At 36.5% G+C, this 23,917-nt stretch overlaps 1 protein-coding gene across 3 annotated transcripts in view; it reads right to left on the bottom strand.

The window, feature by feature from the left end:
* Positions 1–966: 966 nt before the first annotated feature.
* YWHAQ (tyrosine 3-monooxygenase/tryptophan 5-monooxygenase activation protein theta) overlaps positions 967–23,917 on the bottom strand; it is a 38,806-nt gene continuing 15,855 nt past the window's right edge. For all 3 annotated transcript variants that reach the window (XM_043984525.1, XM_043984526.1, XM_043984527.1), the window contains exons 3-6: positions 10,545–10,668; positions 9,776–9,939; positions 5,588–5,683; positions 967–2,047 (exon numbers count right to left, since the gene is read on the bottom strand). In XM_043984525.1, coding sequence (XP_043840460.1) covers positions 1,988–2,047; positions 5,588–5,683; positions 9,776–9,939; positions 10,545–10,668 — 444 coding nt within the window. In that variant the 3' untranslated portion in view covers positions 967–1,987. The remainder of the gene's footprint in view (positions 2,048–5,587; positions 5,684–9,775; positions 9,940–10,544; positions 10,669–23,917) is intronic.

Below are 23,917 nucleotides of genomic sequence, written 5' to 3'. Positions count from 1 at the left end.
AAATTTGTTTTTCTCTTAGGAATATTCTAGGATAGATAACCAAAAAGGCTATGATGATGTTAGTGTCAACTATGTCCATGACATGCATCTGTAGTAAAGTAAACATTACAGTGGCTCAAGTGTCTTGAAATGTTTTTCCAAGATCAAAGGGGTGGTGGTGGTGTGGATCTTAAATTCTGTGTTCCCCAACCTCATTATTATAGGTAACCAAATGAGCCATGGGACAAAAGCAAAATTAGCTGACCTGAAAAAAAGCCCCAAGTGAATTTTTAGTGATCCTAAACCTTCATAAAGGAAGGTATTTTAAAGCTAAACTGCTTTATCCATTAATCTAAGGATGTGGAGCCATGCTAAATTTTGTCTATTTAAGATACCCATACTTCATTCTGTATTAATCAGATACCACTCACACAAGAGAAAAAGATGGTCACTGAGATCTATATAATTTGCATTTAAACACATTTTTCAGAATGTTAACAAGCATTTATTAAGAACCAACTATATATTAGGTAATGTGCTAAGCACTTGGGATAGAAAGGGGGCAAGAGGGAGGAAGAAAACCCCATATCCTTTCAAATCCCATGTGGTAGATCTAATTCTAAAGCTATAAACTTGTCAGTTCCACAAAGACACACTGTCCTCCACTGGGAAAGTGTCACCAAATGTAAATGTAGGTGCAGTCTGTGCATACAAAACAATATTCTGGGGGTCAATGACCTTTTAAAGATAAAAGTCCTCTGCCAGATAATTCATTTGGCTTTTAAAATAATGATATAGGGCAGCTAGATGGCGCAGTGGTAAAGCGCTGGCCCTGGATTCAGGGGTACCTGGGTTCAAATCTGGCCTCAGACACGTGACACTTACTAGCTGTTTGACCCTGGGCAAGTCACTTAACCCTCACTGCCCTGCAAGACAAAACAAAACAAATAAAATAATGGTATACAATTTTTACAAAGCAAGAGTAAATGGTTTATAAAATGTAATTTTATTTTATGTTACTTTGCTGTTACATAGGGCATAACATTTTCACAAGGCTTTTTTGGGACTACAATCAATGATTAGCAACACACAATAGTGGTCCAAACTTTCTAAGTAACGATCACTGGACAAACGTGACACCCTCTCACATGTGCACAAATCTGCATGGAAAAGTACTAAAAATGTTAGGCCTGGACTTGTGTATTTCCAATGGTTTTCCCCCATTCTAGTGTATTAAGAAATGACATGCACTTTAATTTGCCAAAAAAAGCAACATTTGTATTCTGGTAGTTACATGCTACTTCTATTACATAGTAAAGTGGACACCAGAACTACAAAGGCAGGAGTGTGAATGAACTTTTATTGAGCAAGGGAAATTGTCAAATGAAACAGCAGCAACTGAAGAGTAAGAAAACTTCGTGCTGTCACAGGACTTATTTTACAGCAGGAATATTTCAGCTTGTGATCCCTAATTCTAAAATGCCAAACTTGTTTCCATTTGACCCAATACTTCCAGATTCCTTCTTAAAGGAATATGTAAGAGCATGTGAAAGTTGTTTGCTGAAAGGAAAACCCTGAAAAATAAGGTGGGAATATGGGGCTGGGAGAGGTGGGGAAAAGCTATATAAAACACTTGAGTTGTATTTAACTACATTTTCATATCTTCACTGTAATACAAAACACAGTCACTTGCAGAACTGGTTCAGATTTTTAAATACCAGATACACTTTAGTCCTCTACATAAGTGTTTGGAAGTTACTTATGTTTATATGAAATGAAGCTATTAATACTTTTCTACAGCAGTAACCGCACACCAGGAAGGCCAGGACAAACACAAATCAAGGAATGGAGTTTTCCCAAAGCTGCAGTGTGAAAAGACTATAAACGATTGATTTCCATACACATGGATGGGTTCTCTTTGCTATAGGAAATCCAAGTGGAGCTATAAGGAATGGAGACGTGTAAAAAGGTTTCTTGAGAGAAAGGAAGATGACACCCTGTATGAATTTTAATTTTCTGCACCTTCTGCAGCATCACATTCTTCTCCTGCACTGTCTGATGTCCATAACTAGAAAGAAAAGAACCACATTGGATTGTTATTTCTAGACAGATTCAATTATCATGCCAAGTCTCAACAAAATATAGATAGATTTGGTGATGTTATCTCACTATACAGGTTTTAAAATTACTTTTCATAAACTTCCTTGTATAGTACTATATGAACACCTTAAAAGTATCAATATTTTGGTTTAAAGGTTATGCTCAACTATAAACTATGCAATCACAGAATCTGGTATCCTTTGAAACAATGTTCTTATCCAGTTAGCTAACTTGATCCTTTTGCTTTAAAAATAATTATTTGAGGGGGCAGCTAGGTGGTACAGTGGATAAAGCACCAACCTTGGATTCAGGAGGACCTGAGTTCAAAGCTGGCCTCAGACACTTGACACCAGCTGTGTGACCCTGGGAAAGCCACTTAACTCCCATTGCCCAGACCCCCCCCCCCAATTATTTGAAGAAAATTTATTTAGGCTAAACAGAACGTTTTAAAAAATAGCCACCAGTGTGACAGCTGTGTTCAAATAGTTGAAGGGCTGTTGTTTTATATAGAAGAGGGTGTAGCCTTGTTTTGTGTAGTGCCAGAGGACAAAAATCAGCAGTATATGTTGGGGGGACAGTGGGGGAAAAAATTGTCTTTATATAAAAACTAAGTTATCTTTTTTTTGCGGTGCAATGAGGGTTAAGTGACTTGCCCAGGGTCACACAGCTAGTGTCAAGTGTCTGAGGCCGGCTTTGAACTCAGGTCCTCTTGAATCCAAGGCCGGTGCTTTATCCACTGTGCCACCTTGCTGCCCCCAAGCTATCTTTTAAAGTAATGACTTTACGTCAAAGATGAACACACATAACAGATCCTTCCATGGGAGTGACAAGAAGATGGATGAGATCATTTGTAAGATGTTTCTAACTAACTAATTAACAAAAAAAAGAGGAAAACATATATATTTTCCCCCCTCCTTTTTTTTGGTGAGGCAATTGGGGTATAGTGACTTGCCCAGGGTCACACAGCTAGTGTCAAGTGTCTAAGGCTAGATTTGCACTCAATTCAGGTCCTCCTGACTCCAGGGCCAGTGATCTATCCACTGTACCACCTAGCTGCCCCCATTCAATATATATTTTTAAAAAATATAACTTAGATTTCATTAGCTGTTGAGAAACAGTAAGAACTTACTGAACTTAACTATGCAATTTACCCAAACTATCTCTTGTAAGCTTTGTAGGAATCTTGGGGACATGCTTAGCCAGACCACTATGGTTAAGTTGGGAGAATTTAGAGATGAGTTCTTTTTAAAAAAATTAAAAAATTTTTTATTTTTTAGTGAGGCAATTGGGGTTAAGTGACTTGCCCAGGGTCACACAGCTAGTAAGTGTTAAGTGTCTGAGGCCAGATTTGAACTCAGGTACTCCTGAATCCAGGGCTGATGCTCTATCCACTGCACCACCTAGCTGCCCGAAGAGATGAGTTCTTGCTAGTTAATTATAAAGTAATTTTTTGTAAAGCAAACTTCCTCCAACTCTTGAGGGCTTCTGCTCTTCTACCTTCAAAACATACACAGGTAAGATTCATCTTTAAAATATTTAAGCCTATACTATTATAGTTCTCTTCTCTCAAAAGGATTCAGTCCTAGGCTGTTCTCTTCAGCCTTTTTAGCATAGTTTACCATTTAATTATTTCATTTTTTATGTAACATCATTGTTTCACACGATTATCTCCTCAGACTAATTAATTAGATCCTTGAAGGGAACAACCAAGTCTTATACTTACCTCTGTATTCCCCATAACATCTAGCATTATGACAAACACTTAAAAGAGTTAACCATCAGTTTACTAAATAACTTAACAATAAAGACTATTACCATTCAATTCAATTAAAATTTATGAAGACCCATATGCAAAGCATATGTGTGTATGCACATGCTAAAGCCAAGAGAAAGTTACATTCTATGTAATATGGAAAATTTCGGTTCAAGGACGACTTAATGTTGATAAATCACATTTTCCCCACCTCTCGGTAGAGAGAGAGACATGCACTTTAAGACAAATTTTCAGCCAATGTATGGATGTGTTCTGCTTGATAATACTTATTTGTTACAAGGGAGGGCTTTTTTTTGGGGGGTGGGGGGAGAAGATGGGGGAATAGTGAAATAAAAGTGAAACAAGAAGAGCACCAAATTTTTAAAGACTCAGAAAAAAGCAGAAAATTTTAAAAAGGACATAGACAATTAGGGAAGTTTGGTACTACCACGTTAAATTTATACTTTAGAGAGTCACAAGTTTTTATACAGTTTTTTGCTTTTTATGAAAACGTTTTTGGTGTTTCAACTTGACAAACAAAAAAAGGACTGATATTCAGACCCAGGACACAATTAAGGACATAGCAGTTATGTTTGGTAGGAATATAATAATCTTCACTAATTTCACTTTAATAACAATATTTGACAGATTTTCTCTCTGCTGGCACTCTCTTCCCAAATAGTAATAGATGCTTTGGGTCATAAAAAAACCCAAATAGGTTCTATACTTTATTTCTAAGTTATTCTCTAGGTTTAAAATATGACATATCAAAATTTAAATTTTAAGATAACAGTAAAAGAATCTTCTATTGAAGATAACTAGCTAGAAGCTTGAAATGTCATGTCAAATGTTTTAATCATTTCCTTTTACTACAGCACCTATTTAAGAGGCCGAGATACTTTTGTCCCCAACTGTTTTTCATTTTCACATTTTGCCTCTAAAAAGAAAGGGACAGATATGAAAAGTGACACAGAGACAAGAGGAAGTTTTGATTTAAATGGGAAAAGTAGAAACAATTTAGTAGTAACATTAGTTTATAGTCCAATTGCATGTTCTTACTAAATCAAAATATAACCATACAATCTATTTCATTAAGACTGGAAGATCTACCTATTATGGGTGATAAGGACTAGACCTATGGTTTCACTGGTATAAATATTCTCTCAGATGAAGGAACTCCCTCTACTGATACAAGCCAGCATCTTCTCTTCAACTTAGCTATAGTCTTAAGAGAGTTGTATGGGGCTCTGAAAAGTTAGCCAATTTGCCTGGCATCACACAGCCAATATATATACCAGCAGCAGAACTTATAAAACAAGATTTCAGCTCTTGAGGTCCTATACCACACTGCCCCTAAAGTACTCAGTGTTACAGACAAGATCCTAAAATAAATAACTTAGTTTTACTTTTTATCAAATTTAGAGGTAGCTTTAACACCAAGCCAGAAATATCACTGAGGAAATTTTTTTTAAATAATCTTACTCTAGAATAAATTATTGTAGGATGGGAGATGAAAAATCTATAAATACTACTTTATCCTTTCATGTTAAGATAACTTTATTGCTATTTACACTGAAATAAAATATGTAATACTCAATATTCAATTCACTTTTCTCCTCAGTAAGTTGCTTATATTCAAGTTCTATTATTTAGGTAGCCACCTACCTTCGTCAGCATCCCACCTATAAAAACTATGAAAAATACCAGGTTTTTCTTAATATTTTTATTTTGAATAAAGAAAGGTAAGCAACTTACTGTTAGGTTGTCTCTAAGCAACTGCATGATAAGGGTACTGTCTTTGTAGGAGTCTTCGTTCAGTGTATCAAGTTCTGCAATAGCCTCATCAAAAGCCTGATAAAAAAACATAGTAAATATTTGTACTAATAAAAATCCTTTAAGCTGTAAATTCCACATGTCTTAAAAAAAAACATGTCCCAATTTTATATATATATATATATATATTTTTTGGGGGTGAGGCAATTGGGGTTAAGTGACTTGCCCAGGGTCACACAGCTAGTAAGTGTCAAGTGTCTGAGGCCGGATTTGAACTCAGGTACTCCTGACTCCAGGGCCAGTGCTCTATCCACTGCGCCACCTAGCTGCCCCCCAATTATATTTTAAAACACTGCCAATGTACATGAATATCAAGATTATTTTCTTGAGATTATGGGCAGTACTGAATTCATTGAGTTTGACTTACAGTTTTATTATACTATACTGTTTCTTCTACAATTCAGAAACAAATATTACTTCTAGAGGTTTGTATAAATTTATGTCTTGGTCACAAGTTGGGCAATTTTTAAAAAAGATAATGTTCAGGTTCTAAGAATAAGAAAACTCTTGGACCAACTAAACAGACATACAGACGGCTGGGAATCAAGAGAGAAAGCAACTGTCCGACTGTACCAGAGGAAGTTCCCTTAGATCAATGAAGAGAAAAGGCAAAAACAAAGAGGCTCTTGAATACACTTAAGAAATGCCTTGAATTACACATTTAAAGGACTGTCCATTATATTTATAATTCTACAGGAGAAACAAATGAGTTAACACAAAGTTAGGCACAAGTATAAAGCAAAAGTAAGGAGAAAAGACAAGGAAAATTTTCTTATCACAGTATCAGCGTTTTTCTTTACTAAGTACAATATTTGTTCCCTAGTTCTCTTTCCCATCAAAGGGGATTATAACAATGCTATTAGATGGCTACATAATTTAAGGTCAGACAAATGCCTGGGAATAACAGAACAACAAAATGAGAAAAATAAAAGGTGGCACAATAGAAACATTCAATAGATGAAAAAAAAAACATGAAATTAAACACAGAATCAATATAATTTACATGTTCCAAAACTATATTCTTCATTCATAAATAGCTCTAATTGATAATTTCCTATTTTAAGGATTTTAAATATTCAAGTTGGTGTTTGAATGTTCCCTTCAAGAGTTCAGTTCAGAGGTTACATAGGATTTCTATGCCATTACATATACATTTTGAAATTAATGGTATGGGTTTATTTTCATAGAGATTTTAATGCTTTTGAGATTGTGTCTTATACTTAGTTTCTAAAACAAGGAGAATATTTGTAAAAGCTTTTTATAGTCATGCGATCAAGTTTATATTTTGTAATACTCTTATTAAGTTCACATTCATTTAGACTTCCTTAGTTTGAATTTCATTGTCTTTTATTGTTCCATGTGTATTTTCTTATATTCATTTGTCTATCTAATTTTGAAACATTGCAAGATGGTTTTGATTTCATAATGCAATGTTAATTCTAGGAGTATTGTGCTCCCATATTCTGAGTTGTTTGTTTTTGTTATTTTTTCTCAACTGATTATTTGATCAAACTCTTTGAAGCATTTCCCTGGCAAATTGGTTGCCATGGCAAGTGTAAAGAAGTATTATTTTTGATAAGCATATTCCAAAAAAAAAAAAAAAAAGAGAGGGGAACATTTGTAAAAGTTTTCTTTTTTTAAAAAAAAAAGTTTTCTTTGAGATTGTGTTGTGCTTTAACTTGTATTTAAATGTTTCGATTTTTCACAAAAGTAATTGTATGCTAAGTAAAAAAAAAGATATTATTTGAAATTGTTGCATAATTATATATTGTGTTCTGAGTCAAGATGTGTTCACATTTTTTGCAATCATTTATTATCCTCAATTTTTAAATCCATATGAGACTTGGATTATGGGAACTTATCATTTAAGACATTAATTGCCTTTATTCTGAGTTATCAGATGCCAGTTGGCCAAGATGCCATCCAATCACAAGAGGAATACATGCAAGAGCAGACACTGAACTGTCACATGAGGGGAGACATGCATGAAGTCAAGGTATGGCCGAGGGAACGGCTTTTGACTAATGTTGAGGTTGGATTCTCTTGGTTTAATATTTTATTCTCTTTTTCCCCACAATATTGTACAGATGGCTGGAAGTATTCATCCCACCCATCTCACTTCTATACCTGGCTTCTATGCTCCCTCCTATATGCCTGATGCCATGGACATCTCAATCCCATGCATCTGATTAAGTCTGACTCAGTTTCCTCCAATATGTTCGGTGGCATGGACATGTATTCCATCCACCTATTTTAAGCCTGGCATACTGCATGGAGAGTACATATTGCTCAAGTGTGGGAATGCTCAAATCCCATCATTTCTCTGTTCTTTTATGGTAACCCCCATAATTATCTCAGGTGTCATGATAAATAACAGTGTTGAATTTGGCCTTGACATCTGTTACTAATTATATTAGATTTTAAAATTTCTCATAATGGTATGAGGATAATTAGGCAGATGATGCAAAAAGTGATGAAACAAAGATAAAAATTATTTTTAATAATTAATATTGCAGCAATTGTCTTCTCAATTACCCTCCATAAGGGGGACTATAGTAATATTATAATTTTAAAGAATGTTTCAATTTTTGTTTTATTATATGTTTCATGTGTAACAACTAAGATTCTGAATTACCTTAGACATGTTTTTGAGAACTTTCATTGTTTGATTTGATTATTGACAAAGCTATTTTAAAGTCGTGTTAAGCTCAATTTTGTAGGAAATTTTCCTGGCTGATTACCAGCATCCACACATCAACCCCTGAAAAGACTTCCATTCCACGACTACACCTAGAGGACATCTGAGAAAAGACTTTCAGAGACTTTAAATGAACAGTTTTGATTTGTTGTTTTTGTTGTTTTTTTTCTCTTTCTGTTATAATATACACCATCTGTAACATGTATTCTCTGCAGAGGCCCTCCCTTTGCAAGACTAATGTCAAAGCGTCGGTTCATGAGGACAAAAAAAAAAAATCGCCCCTCTGGACAAAACTTTCCTCTCTTCCTTTTCTGTATTGTTGTTCGCATATTATTAGTCAGCAAAAGTTATTATATTCTTTTTACTGTTCCATCAAGGAAACATTCCGTTTCTTGAGGAAGCAAAGGGGGGAAATGTGGTAAAATATGAAAGTTTTTAACAGTCGGTTAGGATAACTGAAAGACGCCAGTTTTTCAAGGACCACCCTTTTGGGGAGGAGATGAACAGTCCGCCTGCTGCGCATGTCAGACTGCCTGCCGGGTACAGTCCGCCTGCTGCGCATGTCAGACTGCCTGCCGGGTTTTTGACTTCCGGGGTGGAGAGAACGAGAGTAGCCCTTTTTGCCTGCTTGGCGGGACTCCTGGCGGCGTGGCACAGACGGTCTCCCTCTCTCCAAAGGTGGCCTTTTCGGTTTGGTGAGTTTTTATAAGGAATATAGACTAAGCCTAGATTTAAGACGATTTGTACTGTATTTCTATTTTCCTATCCTTCTAATCAACAACACCTTATATACAATAAAGGCTCTATCTAGAAAACCAGAAGCTTCTTCCATTTACTAGTCTGGGAGATAAATTAAGGGAAAAGTTAAGTAGGGGAGATTTATGATCTAATATCCAATTTTGAATCTCACAGGTTATACAACATTATATCATGTTATTAACACATTTTGGGTAGATGTGAACTATTTCAGTCACTAATAATGCACTTCCTCTTACTCAGGAGACATCTTACTGATAAAAACAGGTATTAGAGAAATTACTTCAAGATTTAAAAATCCAAATCTAGAAAAACTACTTCCTTCAGAGCTTCTGAAGACTTGATCAGGAGTTAACTGTTTAATTATTCCTGTATTATATCATTACCCTGATCAAGCCTTCAGAAACATCCTGATCCTTATAATCAAAAGAAAAGGTATGGGAATAAGAAACAGTTTCAAACAGTTTTTAAAGAGTGTGTGTGTGTGTGTGTGTGTGTGTGTGTGTGTGTGTGTGTGTGTGTAGGGGAGATAAGGGGTAGAGAAAATAGAAGGAACTGACCACCATTAAAACATTTCTATAAAACATCTGAAATTAACTTTTACAAACACTTCAAAAAGTCTACATTTAGAGAAAATTTCTGAACAAATACCTTACCGTTTTAGCCAATGTGCAGGCAAGCTCTGGGTTATTAAGGATCTCATAGTAAAATACAGAAAAGTTAAGAGCTAGCCCCAGGCGAATTGGATGTGTAGGTTGCATCTCTTTCTTGCTGATATCAAATGCTTCTTGATAAGCTCCTTGGGAATTATCTATTGTTTCTGTAAAAGGGGAGAAAAAAAAAGTAAGACTGAAAATCCTTACCCCGGTTTATTTAGCATCTTCTGACACACAAGCTTAAGTTTTGGTGGAAGGAACCCTTCTCTTAATAGACATACTGTAGTTTAAGACTGTAATCTTTATTCAATAATATCGTAGAATAAAAACCAATCAGCATTTATTATATATGAAGATCAGCTTAAATTATAGCGATCATCTTGGATCCTACAGCTCCTCAGTTTTACAAAGGGTCATTTAAAGTTTCAGCACAAGGTTGGCTACAAGGGATGAATTCTTCCACACACAGCAATTCTCTGAAACAAACCCAGCAATCTGCATGGTAGAAGGAATACCCACAACCTATGAAATCAAAGACCCTTGAATTTGCAGTATTGAGAAGGAAGAGAAAGGTCATTATTTTTTCCTCACAGACTCCACAATCCATCATCACACCATAATTTTATGCCCTTCTTACCTGATCCTTTCCCATTATTTAGGGCATTGCAGAGTCTAGATCTTTGCCTGAATATTCCTTTCAAGTCCCAGTGCTAGCTAACTGTAAGTTGTTTTAACAGTATCAATGACATCTAAAAAGAAGAATGCTTACGTTTTCGGTCATCGCCACAGGCTACTTCAGCAAGGTACCGGAAGTAGTCTCCCTTCATTTTCAGATAGAAGACCTTGCTCTCTGGATTAGTCGCATTGGCTATTAAAAACTTATCCAACAATTCCTGAAAGAAAAATGTCATACCAATATAGCTAGACACCACAAGTTATCTGATTACATGCAACAATTTATAATGATACATGTTTCTGTGTACTATATATTTTACTTGTTAACTGAACAGTGATACTACACCAATCACTATATAGCAAATCTTTAGAAGGCAGAGATCAGTTTGCTTTTGCTTTTACTTTATTCTTCTGGGAATCTTTGTACTAATTTGCCCGTGGCAAACATTTTCTGGTTCCAAAGCCAACATTATAACATATTACACTATCTGAAGTTAGATTATTTAGCTCAAAACACCCTCCTTATGGATCCAGAACAGAGGAAAGGAGGTAGAAAAGTACAGAAAGATAACACCTCCTAAACCTTAACAAATAGGAGATAGCAACAGATGCCCCTCTTAGGGGGGAGGGGAAGGGTTGGTTAAAAAAAACCACACAAAACAAATGAAACTCTTTTTTAAAAAACCCAGTCATCCTTAAAGTCAAAAGCATTTGAAGTTGAGTAATGCTCTAGGCAAAAGAGATTTAAGAGAAATAAACTCGCAGCATTCTTTGGAGGGAGAAAACTACTACTCTTGGCTTAAATTAGGAATTAAAGTTGTGGTTTTATCTCCATCCAGGCTGACAAGACTTCTAGGCAAAAACTGAGATGATGGCATTCAAATACTAAAGGTACTATGGCTATTTCAGTATGTTTAAGATTATGGCAGTTTAAAAAGCAGAGCTGTTAGGGGCAGCTAGGTGGCGCAGTGGATAGAGCACCAGCCCTGGAGTCAGAAGTACCTGGGTTCAAATCCGGCCTCAGACACTTAACACTTACTAGCTGTGTGACCCTGGGCAAGTCACTTAACCCCAATTGCCTCACTTAAAAAAAAAAAAAAGCAGAGCTGTTAAATAATGGTACTATATCTCCCTTTAGAACTGCTACCATATTTAACCATTCCCCTCCCTTGTTGTTGATTCTAAAAATGTGAATCTACACATCTATAGGTTTCTCCACCACTCTTCTATATGTCTTCAATATTTAGACCAAAGAGAGCCACTAATATACAATCAAGAAAAAACAAAGCTTGTTTAATGAATTCCAGAAATAGGCTATTGTAACTCATCCACCAAGGTGCAAATTCTAGAAATGGTAAAAAAACCAAAACAAAACAAAAACAGAACAATTTGCATACAAACTTTATAAAAATAAAGTCCGCTGGTAAAATTTCAAAGCCCAAGTAACCAACTTTTAGGAGAAACACAAAATAAAATAGTTAGCTTCTTGATACCGTCATAGGATTTGACCTACAGTAGTCAAAGATGTAGACATTGCCAGGAGTACAACTTGGGTTAAAACACAGTAAAACCTCATTAATCTACTTTCATTAATTTTGAATTTGTTTATAAAAAGGCTTATACATACAAAGAAGTTTATGTATGAGAATCAGTGAAGAGAAAAGGAAGTACTTTACTTAAAAATAGCCCAAACATTCAAGAACTAGAGAAATTATATACTAATTATAAGTAATCCTTAGTTAAGCAAGAACTTTTACCCCACAAACTTATTACCATAAATTTGTTTTTTGTTTGTTTTTGCGGGGCAATGAGGGTTAAGGGACTTGCCCAGGGTCACACAGCTAGTAAGTGTCAAGTGTCTGAGGCCACATTTGAACTCAGGTCCTCCTGAATCCAGGGCTGGTGCTTTATCCACTGCACCACCTAACTGCTGCCCCCTCTCCCCCCCCCTTTTTTTTGCAGGGCAATGGGGGTTAAGTGACTTGCCCAGGGTCACACAGCTAGTAAGTGTCAAGTGTCTGAGGCCGGATTTGAACTCAGGTACTCCTGAATCCAGGGCCGGTGCTTTAACCACTGCGCCATCTAGCTGCCCCTCTCTCCCCCCCTTTTAGACTTAACTAAGCTTTGTGATTGGGTAAATCACTGTGCCTCAGGCAAGTCAAATTTATCTTGGTAAGTTGGCTATGGTAAAACTTTTTGATCTTAGGATCTCTTTACACTCTTGAGGACCCCTCAAAGAGTTTCTGTTTATGTGGATTATATCCATTGTTACCATATTAGAAATGAAAACTTCTCACTATTAATATGAAAATAGTTTTATTTTCATGAATCTCCTGAAAGAGGTTTTATGGAGACTTTGAGAACAAATCCACTAAATCACAAATTAGTGATTTGAATTGGTTGGTAGAGATTTCCATCTCTGAACAGTCAACATGCTAAGCGAGTCAATATAATGAACTTCTTTGTTAAGATGAGGAAACTGAGGATAAGGGGTTAAGGTCTGGCAGCAAGCTCACTGAAAAACCAGGACCAGGCTCTAGTCTCCTGAATAATAATCTTTCTAAAACATGATATGTATACTTCAAAATAAAAGCCTGTAATTAGGAAATTGGTGCTACTTCTATTCATAATCTGAATTAGTGACTGCAGTACTAATGGAAAACTATGAAAAACTTAATTCTATGATACCATCAGTACTTTTGGCACCAGAATCTTTAAATGGTATACTCTATCAAGGGCTTTATAAACTTCAAGTTTCTTTGGTTCACTTGAGATACTTTTACTAACATACCAATTAGTGATAAAGCTTTGAGTATTCTCACAATAATGTAACTTTAGTAGATCTGTTTGTTGGAAATCACTAAAGCAGAAACTTGTGTTGCTGTTTTTAAATCATGAATTATGAGGCACCTGAAAAGCACTAGAAACATGCCATAATCTAAAGTCAAATGTACCATTTTGCTAAAGAAGGCTGCATATTCTGATATTTTCTAGCAAAAAAAGTTTTAAATATACCTAAATTAGCTAGTACATATGAACTAATATACCATAGTGTAACCACCTGAAATTCCTGGGCATATGGCCAAACTCTGGTCAATGTTTCAACCCAATTGGTGACATAAAAAAAAGTATATTCTTTTCATTTAAATGCAGAAGATTAAAGGTGAGAGAGCAACCATCAAATCTAGAGTAAACCTAAAGTTGGATTGAGATGTATGCCTGAGGGGGCAGCTAGGTGGCACAGTGGATAAAGCACCGGCCCTGGAGTCAGGAGTACCTGAGTTCAAATCCGGCCTCAGACACTTAACACATACTAGCTGTGTGACCCTGGGCAAGTCACTTAACCCCAATTGCCTCACTAAAAAAAAAAAAAAAAAAAAAAAAAAAAAAAAAAAAGGCAGAGAGATGTATGCCTGAATCTACATTACATTTTGAGAATAATTCAATCAAAATATCAGTTCTCACAGACTCAACAACTATCAATGAATCATTTTGTGTAAATAAGAAAAAAATTTATAGCATTTTGCATAAAGTTGGTGGTTTTGTTTGTTTATTTGTTTTTTTTAATACATTTTATTGCCTTAAAATTTTTTTAATAGCTACAGGCAATATGGTTAAAAAATATATATATGTCCTAAACATATTTATCATATGATTTACTATTTAGAAAGAAACACACTCTGACAAAATTAAGCACTTTGGAGTAACTGTTAATTTTTAGAATTCATAAAAGCAAAGAAAAAAGATCATATCGTTAAATTATGAAAACAAGGGGCAGCTAGGTGGCGCAGTGGATAGAGTACTGGCCCTGGAGTCAGGAGGACCTGAGCTCAAATCCGACATCGGACACTTAACACTTACTCATTGTGTGACCCTAAGCAAGTCACTTAACCCCAATTGCCTCACAATAAACCCCAAAACAAAACAAACAAAAAACCCCACAAAAATGATCAAAACAAGGAAATTCAGTGTTAAAAGTTAAAACAAGTGGTTTTTACTTTTTATCATATAGTTAGTTGATACTACTGTTCTTTGCTTCCTCAAAAAAGATAACATTCAAGTTTATTGGAAGAAAATTATTAGAAATATACATATTTAATGTTTATTCTTAGAACTCCATGAAAAAAAATTTTGGAAACAAATATTTAAATAAAAGATCTTGATAAAACACCAACAGATGTATAACTGAAATGGGAGTGTCCTTTTAAAAGTTTCTGCCAGCTGAAACCTAAATTAAAAAATTAAGCTGAAATACTAAATCACCAGAAGTTAACTGGGTGGGCAGGGTTAGATGACATCAGGGACCATGAAAAGCCAAACCCAGCCACTAAGGGGGAAATGACAGCAACTTCAGAGATCTTATTTGGTAGTCAACCACATAATAATTAGTTTTAGAACTGTTATCTTAGCTACGAGTTTGTTCTGTTATAAAATTAACAATGTTCACTGGACAAAAGTAGTAAGGATATTATCAACAAAGTCTTAGTTATATGGAAAATAATTCATCTTTCCCATAATCCAAATTATTTTCACAAATTCAATTTTTATTTCTCTCCTATAGTTTTAACTTTCACCAATCAATGATAACAATTAGCCCAGAGTTAGAGATTAACATTGTATAATTTTTTGCAATTTATGTTTCAGAACCTTTCTTTTATATTTTTATGAGCCAAAATGAATGACAGCCAGAAAAGAGTTTATATCAAGTAGGCTTCCCTGGAAATATGCTCACCACTAAATATATACATATACACTTATATGTATACACATATGTATGTACATACATTTTAAAAAAGCTTTTTATTAGGAATATTTTACAGCTTTATCATTTTAAGGTACCATGTTATGAAGAGGGAGGTGGTGATTGTGGGGATTAAAAGATGAGAAATAATATTTGGACTGGCATAGAAAAAAAGGAGATAGAATATTTATTAATAGCTGTTGCTCTCCCCCTTCCCTCCCCCCACACCAATCATTTTATACTTCTGTGGGATCTGTGTTACTGCTTATTCCTCTGCCTTCTTGTAGGATTTAATGATATGTGAAATAGCTACTTCATTAGTACCTACTAGGCCACAAAGTGCCAAATAAAGATCGTCTTTCTAAAAATATTAACTTTCACTACTAGTTTGCATATAGCTGTTACGTACGATTTACAGTGTTGGGCTTTTATAAAGTGACTTGTGCACTACTTCCATCCTGGAGTTTCAGCCAGGTATCATGGTTCTTTGTCAGATGCCACTATCTCTCTGTGAAGGAAACAACAGGTACAGAATAATTCTTCTGTCTCTCTCTATGCTATCAATAGCAGAGATTTACATACTAGCCCAATTAAAAAAAACCACAAAAACAATTTATGGATTCTACTTAATGGCTCACCAATGTGATCAAAGCATAGTAGCAGATAACAGTAGTTACATAGGATATAGCTACTTCAGATCTATAACCTCAGAATTAAGCTTTTAAAAATTATGAATAACATTTAAGTCATATATAAAATGGGCAAGTGAAATCTAAGTGAAAGTCTGTATGGATAATATTTAATTTGGCATTTTTATTCTCCACAGGCCTTCCTAAGTCTTAGTTAAAAATTCGGCAAGTGGATCCATATCCTCCAAATTTCTAATACAGTACATTCTTTAAAATTACACAGTAGGGGGGCAGCTAAGGTGGAGCAGTGGATAAAGCACTGGCCCTGGATTCAGGAGGACCGGAGTTCAAATCTGGCCTCAGACACTTGACACTCAATAGCTGTGTGACCCCGGGCAAGTCACTTGACTCCCATTGCCCCCCCCCTCCCAAATTACACTGTAGCTCCTCCTTGAAAACTTCCTTAGCTAATAATACATTTCATTGATGTTTTAAGACTCAGAGGATTAACAGAGGGTTCCCCAACCTTTTTCTAAAGAAGAATTTCTTTTATTTACGTTAGGTGCTGAACAGAGAACTTCAAATAGGGCAAATCTATCTGAGGAGAAAGGGGAAGAAGGCTCGCCCTCCTTCATTAAACTTAAAAGTCACTTAAACTCTAGTAGGAACATTTTACCTTTAGAGTTCCTTTAAGAAGGAAATGAGACAAGTTACACAAATGGTACAAGAACTATGTAAAGGGGCAGCTAGGTGGTGCAATGGATGGAGCACAGGCCCTGGAATCAGGAGTACCTGAGTTCAAATCTGGCCTCAGACACTTAGCACTTACTAGCTGTATGACCCTGGACAAGTCACTTAACCCCAATTGCCCCCCCCCCCCAAACCCCCAAGAACTATGTAAAAAAAAAATCACAAAATTTCTCAATATTATGAAGTGGTAATACTTACATGTAGTGACAACTTTTCAAATTCATAAAAATGTATGATGCCAAGACTAACAAATATGTATAATTTGATGAACACACATTTTATTCTAAATCAAGAATTTCCTTGATAGGTTAGTCCTCTCCTACAATAAACATGGTTTCTACATACCAGAGAACAATCCCCTTATATTAATTCTAGCCAGCAGAACTAAATTTTTTTCTTACTGACAAATTTCTTACATTAAGTGTCAAAAAGACATTTCAGTTTCTGAGAAACTAAGTCTTCAATTAAGGTTCAACCATCTATTATTTTGTTTACTACCTCTGTCTCTAACTGGTTCCCTTTTCTGAGGGAGTAGGTAATGGAAGAGACTAGGGAAAGTTCATTATAGTGAAAAGAGCATTTGGTTTAAAATAGTTAGGAAAGACCTGGTTTGAATCCTGCCTCTGACTAGTTCTCCACTGATTTACACAAAAGTAACAGTTTTATTAGGGCCAGTGCTCTATCCACTGTGCCACCTAGCTGCCCCAAGATTTTCTATTTTCAAAACAGTTTGGGAGAACACTAAATGAAACTGACTGTTGTGGGAAATGTTCAGACAAATTCATGGTATTTCACTTGATACTTAAAAGTGTCTGGACAAGGGCAGCTAGGTGGCGCAGTGGATAATGAGCCAGCCTTGGATTCAGGAGGACCTGAGTTCAAATTCGGCCTCAGACACTAGGCATTTACTAGCTGTGTGACCCTGGGCAAGTCACTTAACCCTCATTGCCCTGGGGGGGGGGGGGGAGAGAAGTGTCTGGACTTCCTCTAATGCAATCACAGAGCTGTTTGGGAAAAGGAATTTTCTAAGCTCCAAACCTCTTGGAGTTAGGAGACTAAAACTAGGGAACCCTATGATGAATTTCCTGAAAACATTTGTTAAATAGTCAAGAGGTGGGACCACTCAAGTTAAAAAAAGTAGCTATTGGGGCGGCTAGGTGGCGCAGTGGATAAAGCACCGGCCCTGGATTCAGGAGTTCCCGAGTTCAAATTCGGCCTCAGACACTTGACACTTACTAGCTGTGTGACCTTGGGCAAGTCATTTAAGCCCCATTGCCCTGCCCCCCCCCCCCCCCCGTAACTATTTCATTCAAGCCAAATACTTTGGATCCCCTTGGTGGCCCTACTCTTATCTCTATTTTCCCAGCAAAAGAATTTGCAAAAATTACAAGATCCTGTGGTAGGGTACTGAGGAAAACTTTGGGGTAAGGAATCAAAAACACCATAAATTACTTATAAAATCTTCTACCCTTAATTCATAAAAATCAAAGCTAGAAGCTTAGAGATAATTTAATTTAAACCTCTTATTTTACAGCTGGGAAACCAAGACCCAGAAGTTAAGTGACCCAGAAGTCAGTTAATGACAAAAGCTAAGACAGAACCCAGGTTGACTCCCCAGCCAAAACATCTTCCACTATATCACTACAACTCACTTTACCCCCTTATTCAAGCTACAAGCAGTGTAGATGCAATGGGGTTTAAATGGAGTATTAAGCCTTGAGGACCCCATTCTACATTAGTTAGTACCAGAGATAACCCAATAATGAAAACAGCCCAATTTCAAAGACATTTAAGCCTAATAAACTGACTGAATGTCTTATATTTAAATTAGGAAATTTAATCTGTTTTATTAATTAGGTATCCATCAAAGAGAAATAGTTGAAAATATTAATCTTAAAGGGAATATAGGACTGACTTTTTAAATTAAGTTAGTGCTTATTTGCAGTAGGAAGGGCCCATGAAAATAATTTAGTCAAACTATCTGATTTTGTAGCTAAGGGAAATGAAGTCCAGCACAATGAAAGGACTTGCCTAAAGTTAATGTCCATAAGTAGAAGACCTAACAGTACAACCAATTCTTTTGACTTCAAAACAAGATCTTGCCACTTTGCCATTGTATATAAATTCTTAAGAGTCTACAAGTGACAACACATTTTCTTTTTTTTTTTTTTCAGGGCAATTGGGGTTAAGTGACTTGCCCAGGGTCACACAGCTAGTAAGTGTTAAGTGTCTGAGGCCGGATTTGAACTCAGGTCCTTCTGAATCCAGGGCCGGTGCTCTATCCACTGCGCCACCTAGCTGCCCCACAACACATTTTCAACATGCATCAATTTCTGGAATTATAAATTAAATATGGGTTCTTATTTATCTAAAGACAGATATTGTGCATATTGTTCTGGTTCTACTTTTTTGTCAGTTACCAAGCATTTATTATGTGCTTACAATGTGTCAAGCACGATGCTAAGTGGTGGGAATACAAATAGACAAAAATCTATTCTATATATGTAGGGGCTCATATTCCAACAGGGGAGACAGTAAGCAATCAACCAACTACTTTTTTAGGGTCATGCCTCAATCACTGGACACAATTTGCTGAAGCCTTTTGCTGTGAGTGCTATTTTTCCCCCCCTCTTAAAAATAAAAATACCATCTCTTTTTAACAATCTCTGCGGGAATAAAGCCAGTAGTAGGATTGCTGGATCAAAGTACAAATTATTTTATAACTTTTGTTGCATAATTCCAACTTCAAAAAGATGTTTTATTGAGGCCTTTTGTAATGACACCACCATTGTTCTTGCAAGGGCAAAATTTCTTTTCTCCAAATTGAATCCTTCCTTGTAACAAAGGAAAACAATTAAGCAAGAACACCAAGGACCACGTTCCCCCCCCCCCCTTTTGGTGAGGCAGCTGGGGTTAAGTGACTTGCTCAGGGTCATACAGCTAGTAAGTGTCAAGTGTCTGAGGCCGCATTTGAACTCAGGTCCTCCTGACTCCAGGGCCTGTGCTCCATCCACTGCACCACCTAGCTGCCCCAGGACCACATTTGATGATGTATACAAAATTATGATCTCATAGACACTTAGCCACTCAGGAGTGGGGAGAGAAATGTTTCCCAGGACCACCATTGCCTTTTCATTTATTTAGACCACCTTCCTTTTCAAATACACTGTTAAGAGTCCTGTTTATTTCACTTTACCTAAAACTGTCTTCGAAAATGGTTGGACCAATTCACAGCTCCTCCAACAGTGAATTAATTAGCATGCCTGCTTCCCCACAGTCTAACATTGAATTTTCCCATCTTTTAACACGTTTGCCAATTTAATGGCCATGAGGTGTTTACCTTTAGAGTTTTTCCAAGTCTAAATTTTGGCAACTTTTTAAGATGGTCACTAATAATATTCAAAAGAAGAAATGTAGGGGCAGCTAGGTGGTGCAGTGGATAAAACACTGGCCCTGGATTCAGGAGGACCTGAGTTCAAATCCAGCCTAAGATGCTTGACACTTACTAGCTGTGTGACCCTGGGCAAGTCACTTAACCTTCATTGGCTCACCAAAACAAAGCAAACAAAAAAAAAAACAAAAGAAGAAATATAAACTATTTAAATACGCTTTAAACTTTTACTTACCTGTAACATGGGAATAATACTAGTACCTAGCCCCCCTGTAGTTGTTGAAGATAAAATAAGATATCTGTAAAGTACTTTACTTTATAAATGCTAGCTATTATTATCACTATTATTGGATAGTGCTCTGTCTGGACTTGTAATCATGAAAATCTGGTGTTTGAATTCCTCCTTAAAATCTTACAAGCTGTGTAACCCTGGACAAATCACTTAACTCCTCTCAACTTCATTTTTTTTTCATCTCTAAAATGGGAATCATAAAAGCACCTACACCTAAAAAGATTCTTGTGAGAACAAAAGAGATATTACACAGAAATTGTTTTGCAAACCTTTATTAAAGCCCCACATGAAGCTATGAGCCTCAATTTCTTCATCTGTATAATGATTTGTTTTGCAGAACTCAAATAAAACTAACCTCAAAAACAAGATCTTACTTAAAACTCAGCTATCAGTTAGCTAATTTCGAATTCTAATATAGCATCCCCCTGCCCCCGGGGGGCAATGAGGGTTAAGTGACTTGCCCAGGGTCACAAAGCTAGTTAAGTGTCAAGTGTCTGAGTCTGGATTTGAACTCAGGTCCTCCTGAATCCAAGGCCAGTGCTTTATCCACTGCGCCACCTAGCTGCCCCCCTAATATAGCATCTTAATCACTGTCACTAGGTGATAGATTGACAGCTACTTAGAACAAAAGGTCATTCAGCCACATATTTAGACTACTAAAATCTATTCTAATGATTTAAAAGTTTACAAAATATTTTCCCTCAATACTGAAGTTGATAATGTAGATGAGAAAACTGGCTCAGAAGAGACTTGGCCAAGAATTACGTGGCCAGTAAGCTGACACTTGAACATTTTTACTAATAGGATTCTGTCACGATGTTTGCATTAAAGAAGTACACACGTGGGGGCAGCTAGGTGGCGCAGTGGATAAAGCACTGGCCCTGGATTCAGGAGGACCTGAGATCAAATCTGGCCTCAGCCACTTGACACTAGCTGTGTGACCCTGGGCAAATCATTTAACTCTCACTGCCCTGAAGGAAAAAAAAAAGTACATATGTACACAAAGGCATTTCAATAGACAACGTTTTTAAAAGAGATCAGCTGAATCTATAGTTGTTGTCAGCTTTGTTAAAAATCATGTTCTTTTAGGAAATGGAAAAGCAGGCTGAAAAAGAGAGCTCTGTAGTCAAACCTAAGGAAAACAGACCACAAGCCTACATGTAGGAGTTATAAGGACAGGAGGAAAGTCCTCATAGAATAAGAAGCTAAAAAGTACCACCTCATTACTGCTATTAATAAAAAATGGAAAATTCCAGAAATGCTAGAAAAGCCATGAAAAATAAATAACTATGGAAGATACCTGGATTATGTGTAATTTAACAACGTTCTGAATATGAGATCCGTGTAACCTAGAAACCTCATTTAAATGGAAGAGGTCTGAGTAGCCAAGAGATACCATAAAAACCCATGTATTAATAAAGCACTTTGTTGTTGCTTTTGTTGTTTGTCCTTCCTTTTCAAAGAGGACTTCAGGGTGATGGCATGACTTTAAGTGAATTGGATTTAAGTGATCAAGCCCTGCCTCAGGAATATTTAATTACTTTATACTCCATTCTTACAAATTTGGTAATCTTATTTGCAAACTCACAGCAAATCAAAAGATCAGGAAAATGTTGGTACTCTTAGGTACACTGATAGTAAGGAGCAAGAAGAGAACACTGATAGCAAGAAAGAGAACTATAAAAAGCAGATGAAGTAATTTAAAAGGCACCAGTGTTGGGCTATAGAGTCAATAGCCCTAAATCTTAATAACCCTCAGGGTTCCACAGGGCATAGCAGTAAAAATTATATTAAAAGATGACCTTTGGACTTTTAAATGGGGTGGCCTCACCTCCAGGGTGATGGTCTGTTATATTTTTGAGATGATAGAACTTACTACATACGTGTGACCCTGAGTAGGTCAGTTCCCCTCTCTGGGCCTCAATTTCCTCAACTCTAAAATGTGGAAGGCTGGACAAGATGATCTATGGTCCTTTTTGATAAGTGTACTTCAATATAATGTGTTTCCTCTTAATCTTATTTATTTTATGCATTAAATAATATTATGAGAAGAGATCCATAGGCTTCACCTAGTCATCAAAATACATGACACACACAAAAAAAAGATCAAGAACCTCAGATATAACTGACTGTATATGAAATTTTGTGATGGATGAAGCACACAAAGTTTGTTAATCTAGAGAATTTTTGAGTATGTACATGGGATCAAAGAACAGGCAAATCAGGTTCAGAATGCACAGGTGGGAAGATCCCAAATCAGTACTGAAGCATAGAAGCTGCCATTCTTTTTAGGGAGCTATCACTGGGTAGATACTTAGCCTTGAAAGGATCATATGGTATAGCTAAACTGGGGGACTTTTAGAGATTAGGTGAGAAAACTTAAAAGAAACAGTATGGTGATAAGCACAGTTATCTCTTACATGTATTAATTAACCACCTCCGAATTTGCAGAATGCATTTGTGAATAAGTACTAGAAAATAACATTTTTGAGGGGATGGGAGAGAGGGGAGTAGATATCAGAATAAAGTAATTAACTACCTTGCAGTAACAGTGGAGAAATATAATTTAGGGATTAGATCAGAGATGTCTCTGGAAGAAAATCAAACAGGTTCAGGGACCAATCAAGTTAGTAGGCTTAATGTTTCAACTCTGGGTTTAAATCAGTTAAATTTAGAAAACAGTAGTGAAATTCCTGTGTGCAAAGACAAAGCACACTGAGAAGCTGGAATTCTCAGGAAGGAAGCTAACCACAATTAGCAAGGCTCAGCTCCTTCACAGACCCCAAAGTCATCAAGAAAAGGTTTTCTTTCTAGAGAACATTCTTTGCTTAGAAGGCAAGAACACCTATAACATATTTTATAAGCCAAAAATGGTTAAAATAAAGCAAATATGTTTGAAGAAAACCTTTAACTATTCCCAAAACTCTAAAGAGTATCTTCATTATGTATCAGTTCCCTAGAGAGCACTAAGTTCCTGTGGCAGTAACAATTGCTATAGTGTCTGGTTTCTTTGTGTGAAATGGGGTGGCCTCATCTCCACCCCAATTTTTCAACAGTAAACATTTTCTTACAAAATATTTCCTATTTCTTATCACTCCAGCTAGAAGTCATATCATGAGATGGCTTCCCACCACAAAGTGTGTACATGCTGCTGCTGCTCATTGGGGGGTGGGGGTGGGGGAAGCAGGGGCAGTGTAAAGAAAAAAGGACTAGAGAATTATAGGAGGGCTAGAGCTACCCTCTGCTGCTCTATCTTACACAAAACAGGCAATGAACCTTAAGTTGCCATAAACAGTTACAATACTTGCCCTTAACCTGATTACCAGCTTACAACTCTTCTAGAAGAGCCTTCTCTCTGCTTTATAATGAATGGGGTCCTAAAAAACAGTTTCTAGCCCTTATTATTTTTTTCTTTCTTTCTTTGGTGTGAGGCAATTGGGGGTAAATGACTTGCCCAGGGTCACACAGCTAGTAAGTGTGAAGTGCCCATTTTGAACTCAGGTCCTCCTGAATCCAGGGCCGGCGATTTATCCACTGCACCACCTAGCTGCCCCTGTAGCCCTTATATCCATATCTCTGTACCATTTCTGTGAAAATAAGATGGCAGTCAGGGAAATGAACCTATACTTTATGATCACAGAAATTCAGGACCCAGAGGATAGCT

The sequence above is a fragment of the Dromiciops gliroides genome, chromosome 2 (assembly GCF_019393635.1).
Source record: "Dromiciops gliroides isolate mDroGli1 chromosome 2, mDroGli1.pri, whole genome shotgun sequence".
In the NCBI taxonomy this organism is placed as follows: Eukaryota; Metazoa; Chordata; class Mammalia; order Microbiotheria; family Microbiotheriidae; genus Dromiciops; species Dromiciops gliroides.
Note: the sequence above shows the minus strand (reverse complement) of the source record. Positions and strands in the feature narration are given on the sequence as shown.